The sequence below is a fragment of the Lolium rigidum genome, chromosome 6, assembly GCF_022539505.1.
Source record: "Lolium rigidum isolate FL_2022 chromosome 6, APGP_CSIRO_Lrig_0.1, whole genome shotgun sequence".
Lineage (NCBI taxonomy): Eukaryota > Viridiplantae > Streptophyta > Magnoliopsida > Poales > Poaceae > Lolium > Lolium rigidum.
The window spans coordinates 326,170,333-326,176,373 of NC_061513.1; the positions used below are offsets into that span (position 1 = coordinate 326,170,333).

Sequence of the window (6,041 nt, forward strand, 5' to 3'; positions counted from 1 at the left end):
TGTACAGAGCCCTGGCCAACGATGCGGAGTTTCCCCGGTCTCTCTCGGCGCTGCTGCTGCTTCTGCTGCCGCCGTCCACCAACCTGAAGTCCTGAACGCATGCAGGTGCTGCAACGGGAAGCTCATGTGGTGACAACCTGAAGACCCAAGCATAAAAGAGAATATATCCATAAGATCGTAACGTCAGTGCTGGCCAAAAGGAAAAGGTGAAGCCAACAAATCGTGAAGAATAGTGCCCCAAGAACCAAGGCAGCGGCGACAAACAATCAGGTTTCTCAGGCCCCATCCTTTATTGAACTTGGCATCCATCTCTTCATCAGTTCATCCTATTTGATTTTATTTAAAAGAGATACTCTACTAATGAATCTTGGATAAAAAATGCTAGATTGGGAACGTTAGTTGCACAATCAGAATGATAATTTAATTTGTTTTTATTGCGAGCGACATTTACACTGTTTGATGGAGTACCAACATACAATTCGCCAAAATGGCAGACTTGCTTATTCACCTAGAACAACCAACAAATAGCTGAAGAGAATTATAATAGTTTGCAACCAGCTATTTCCTTGCAGCCATTGCATCAGAGAAGAAGGTTTCAGTTAAGTTTGGTTCTCCCACCAATCCTATTCCAAACGGTATGTGTCTCCAACATGCATCTTACTAACAATCCGAATTGTTGTACGAAAATGTTGTTCTTTACGGTAATTTGTTCCCATGATTAAATAATTGACATGCTCACCTAGAATTATAGTGCGCTCTAGCCCTTCTTTTAAATAGTTCCGTCTCTTATAATTACACAACAACTAATATCTCAATATATCTTAGAATGTTTGTCATATTTGATTGGTATAATATTTTTAGGAAGCTATACTGCTGTGCCATGGCAATTTCAAGGAACAAAACAGAAGCAGTGATGTGATGTAGCATCTCCTTAGATGCTTGGCCACGAATGCTGATGGTATCTGAGGAAAAGATCAGTGTGTAATTCAGGTGGAAAATATAACTGCCACATGATGTTAAAAGACTATCTGACAGCTAACTTTGTTTACCTGTCTAATAAGCAGAAAAATCATGCATAATGCAGTATAAATCAATTCTTTTGTGGCAAATGAAATAAATTCCTTCTTTAAAAACGTATAACTTTATGCATTAAGATATGATGAAATCATGTGGTATTATAAGGAAATACACTATTCTCTAAAGGAGCTATTTTTTTCCATATGCGTGGAAACACGAAACCAAAGCTATGTAAGTAGATATATGCTTGCACTTCATAACAGTATATGCAAATGGTCATGTTCCAGATATTTTATGCCTACAAGAAAATCATGTCAAATGTCTGCAGCAACGCGCGGGGTATCAACTAGTTATTTCTAATAATGATAAGTGTTATCTTGTTGTCATATATTATTTCTAATAATGATAAGGAGATAATCAAGAAGCATCACTCCTAGAAGATCATTGCTCCTACAATCAATTAAGCAAGCATATCTATATGGCTATAAAAAAGCGTTTTATGGGAGGCAACCCGAGATGTTTTTATTTATGATTTTTATTTTTGCATGCTTGATGTAGAATGTTAGTTTTCTTTGAGTTTACTCTCTTGTTTTTAAATAAAGTATCAGGTTTTTACCCGTTTTGATGTTTAAAGTTCCAAATATAATATGGAGTTGTTGATTTCTGCGCTGCACTTTTTATTACACAATTTTTGTCTCCTTACTGGTAGCTCCTAAAAAAATATTATTTTGTAGATGAAAATTTTCATCCTCTATTTTTAGGTAAATTGGCTTAATTGTTTGAGGTGTCTAAGTCGTACTAAAAATGCAGTTTTTCTGTAGCAAAAAGTTCTGCCTTGCTTTGTTAGATCCATTCTTTTGAGTGTCAAAATGATTTTTACTTGGATCTTTTGATACGCTAGAATGAGTAGAATATTATGTTCTCTCTGGTTCATTAAGATATATTTATTATTGAGTAAAATAGCAGCAAGCATGATTTCTTTGTACCTCTAACGTCACCCATTAAAAAGAATGGGCAGAAAAGTTTGCGTTGAAGTTTTTTCACAGGGAATGGAGGAATATCACACTAAGATGATTCAAGTATGATGAAGATCATAAGCTTGGGGATGTCCATGCAACCCCACTGAACTCATTTAAAACTCCTCGTTTGAGCACCTCGAAACTCGTTTTTTGAGCAACATAGATTTTTTACAAAAACTTGAAGCGTCTTTGTTTTAGTTGTGTCTAGTTTTGTTTTGTTTTATGAGAGGACCGTCATATTGAGTGTTTATGATGCATATGCATGAGCTACTGGAACAAAACTCTTTATTTCTGAATGTTTAAAGTAAAATAAGTTCCATGCTTTTTAAAAAAGAAAAGGAGAAATGCCTAAAAGCTGAAATTTATTTTGTGTATTGTAATTCTAGTTTCACATGCTCTATTGAGTGATGATTTGTTATGTGCCTTGTTCAGTGCTACTTGTTTCTAGTATACATAGATTTTTTATTTTAAGTATCATTTTTTGATGATGAATGAATAGCCTATGGATACTATTGCATGCTTTTAGACTTCTTGCTAGCTAAAAGATTTGAATTCTTACACAAGCATATACTTGTTTTCAATATACTTGTTTTCAAGCTGCTCTCGTTGCACCCAATGGAGCTTGTTCCTTGAGTAAAACCCGATTCGGACATTCCTATCGGATCCCGATCCGCTCTGCTTTAAGTATCTTATTACTAGCGTGGTTGGCGCCACGCGGTGACCAATCAAACGTTGTTTTATGCCTACATGACCTGTTTACAAAGGATGCAGGCAAACACGCTCTTAGTAAACTAAATATAGGGATCACTGTCCTTCTACGTGGACCAGGTTACTAATACTACTCATAGTGGGAGTAACATAGATAGTAACATCACACACCTTAAAGCATTTTGGTGATATGGCATGACAATAAATGAGGAAAGAGAGTGAGCTCGTAACTAGCTATGTTACCATAATATCACACTTCTTAATACAAGATGAGTCTACAATCTAATAAATATAACATGCATGATAACACATATATGTAACTACCCACTATGAATGTACTAACATAGAGCAATAACATGGTGTCATGTTACTACTCTATGTTACTTCCCAATATTACTAGTCTAATGAATTCGGGGTGGCCAATCACCTACAATTATTTCACTCAACGGGGAGCTTTACAAGCGTGTTTGTTTCTATATTTGTGTCTATTAATTGGGAGCCAGTGCCACTAGGCAGCGAGCAGCATTGCTAGCTATCAAGATTTGTGCTGCGTAGCTGGTGGCCTTGTGTGCTCCACATCGCTCCGCATTTTTTGGTCATATTTCTGCATGTTCTTCCAAAAGGCATTAATCATTTCCCCCCTAATTACTTACTCTCTTAATTTCATGGTTGGATTCCTCTCTGGCTAGCTCATGCGCTACGCTCCAAATCGTCTCCCCCTATATATACCGCTCCCGTGTACTTCCCTCCTCCTTGCACTCCCTCCCTCTCCCTCCATCGCCATTACTCTCGAGCTCGAGCTCCACAAAGTCAGCGAGCCGAGTAGCTACCTCAGCTCCAGCTTGGATCCATCTCGTCGGTCGATCGATCGTGTAGCTGTGATGCCGACGCCGTCGCACCTGAGCAGCAAGGACCCGCGCTACTTCGACTTCCGTGCAGCGCGGCGTGTGCCCGAGACGCACGCGTGGCCGGGGCTGCACGACCACCCGGTGGTGGACGGCGGGCACAGTGCCGGGGAGGACGCCGTGCCGGTAGTGGACATGCGCGACCCAGGCGCGGCGGAGGCGGTGGCGCGGGCGGCGGAGCAGTGGGGCGCGTTCCTGCTGCAGGGTCACGGCGTGCCCCACGAGCTGCTGGCCCGCGTGGAAGCCAGGATCGCGGGCATGTTCGCGCTGCCGGCGACGGAGAAGATGCGCGCGGTGCGGCGGCCCGGCGACTCGTGCGGCTACGGGTCGCCGCCCATCTCCTCCTTCTTCGCCAAGTCGATGTGGTCGGAGGGGTACACCTTCTCCCCGGCCAACCTCCGGTCCGACCTCCGCAGGCTCTGGCCCAAGCAAGGCCACGACTACCGTCTCTTCTGGTACGTCCTCTGCCACCGAGCATACGTATACCTACCCACCTGGCTTACACGTCACGGGCCGACGTGTCCGACCATGCATGCATGCACGCTCCTCGCACGCACGCGCGAGCGAACTTTTTGATGCTGCTACGTACGTACGCTTGCCGTGCCGTGTGTACTGTACTGACCGTCGTACGTACGTGTTGCCGTGCAGTGAGGTGATGGAGGAGTTTCACGGCGAGATGCGCGCGCTCTCCGACAGGCTGATGGAACTGTTCCTGGCGGCGCTGGGGCTCACCGGCGAGCAGGCCACCGCCGTGGAGGCCGAGCACAGGATCGCCGAGACCATGACCGCCACCATGCACCTCAACTGGTACAGTACAAATGGCAGCATCTAGCAGCAGCCAGCCATGACACGTATACACAAGAGATAGACATGTCGGTGCAGTTAGCTAACGCGGAGGCCTGTCGTCTTCGTTCCTTGATCAGGTACCCAAAGTGCCCGGACCCGAAGCGCGCGCTGGGCCTGATCGCGCACACCGACTCGGGCTTCTTCACCTTCGTGCTGCAGAGCCTGGTGCCCGGCCTGCAGCTCTTCCGCCACGGGCCGGACAGGTGGGTCACGGTGCCGGCGGAGGCGCGCGACGCCTTCGTCGTCAACGTCGGAGACCTCTTCCAAATCCTCACCAACGGCCGATTCCACAGCGTCTACCACCGCGCCGTCGTCAACCGCGACAGCGACCGGATTTCGCTCGGATACTTCCTCGGCCCGCCTGCCGACACCAAGGTAGCGCCGCTCAGGGAGGCCGGCGGCAAGCCCGCCTACCGCGCCGTCACCTGGCCCGAGTACATGGCCGTGCGAAAGAAGGCCTTCACCACCGGCGCATCCGCGCTCAAGATGGTCTCCGCCTCCACCTCTGACGACGACCTCTCCGACCTTATCTCGTCGTAGACCGGCGCCGGCCATCTCACCGGCCGGCAGAGAGATAGGGATCCATCTATAGAAACAATTATTAGTGATAATTAAAGGAAGAAAAAAAACATGCTGGAAATGCTGGTGGCCAGCTCGCTAGTGGAGGAGCTAGCTAGCGCGCGTGCGCTTGTCGTGTTTAAGGTTTCCTCTCCATGTCTGCATGTGCATGTGCGTGCGATGCATGCAACTAATTAACAACCTGTACATAGAGCTTATTTGCGGCAACCAAGCTAAGCTTAATTCTGCACCTTCTGGGAGTTCGAAAAAAAATAGCGGCACCAAGCAAACAAATCTCTTTTGAGAAAACAACGCCTATGTCCTCTCTCTTGTTTTTGTAAATTTTGGGTTTAATACTCCTCTGGAAACTGGAATTGCCCCCACATACCGAGGACAAAGGGGATTTCTTCTCGCTAAGAATCACCAACTGTGTTGAAGGCACCTATTAACTAAACTAAATACCATTTTCACTACTTCTGGCCACAGGCAAGATAGTATTACAAAATACATAATTTATGGAAGCGTGGAAAGGAACATATTTTTTACTCTTTGGTAAACACGGCCAATAATTCATTTTTAAACTTCTAGCATCTGATAAGATAAGGTCTGATGTCTTGAAGATGTGATTTTTTTGAGAAATCAAGGTGTGGGGGCGGGGGGGGGGGGGGGGGGGTGATCGCCCACCTGAACTCTTATTTCATAAAAAAGCTGAGGGGACAGGGTGCGACACCAGGTGATTGCAACCAACAACCTAGGTCTACGATGGCATACCGCGCCCAAGAATTAGAGGAGCAGGTTACACAGAGGGGGGGCGGGGGAGTACATAGAAAATCTAAGAGATAGACCGACACCAAGCCAGAAGGGGGCCTGTGTTTACCCTAGAGGGGGCACGAACAATCCACAAGCGGAGGTGGTCGACCACCATAGCGAGCACACGGGAAGTAGACATGAGATCCGCTTCAAAAACCATTATGTTGAGAGATTTCTA

General features: G+C 45.7%; 1 protein-coding gene across 1 annotated transcript; it reads left to right on the top strand.

Annotated features, from left to right (window-relative positions):
* The first annotated feature begins 3,522 nt into the window (after positions 1 to 3,522).
* LOC124665893 (gibberellin 3-beta-dioxygenase 2-1-like) lies at positions 3,523 to 5,450 on the top strand. The gene is made up of 3 exons (XM_047203250.1): positions 3,523 to 4,104; positions 4,298 to 4,456; positions 4,573 to 5,450. Exons 1-3 carry the CDS (start codon positions 3,626 to 3,628, stop codon positions 5,033 to 5,035), a joined length of 1,101 nt encoding a protein of 366 aa, XP_047059206.1. The 5' UTR covers positions 3,523 to 3,625; the 3' UTR covers positions 5,036 to 5,450.
* Positions 5,451 to 6,041: the final 591 nt, after the last annotated feature.

Coding starts and splice junctions, on each gene's coding strand:
- LOC124665893 (XM_047203250.1), top strand. CDS start 3,626: ATGCCGACGCCGTCGCACCTGAGCAGCAAGGACCCGCGCTACTTCGAC. Junction 4,105..4,297: donor CACGACTACCGTCTCTTCTG/GTACGTCCTCTG, acceptor GTTGCCGTGCAG/TGAGGTGATGGAGGAGTTTC. Junction 4,457..4,572: donor GCCACCATGCACCTCAACTG/GTACAGTACAAA, acceptor TTCCTTGATCAG/GTACCCAAAGTGCCCGGACC.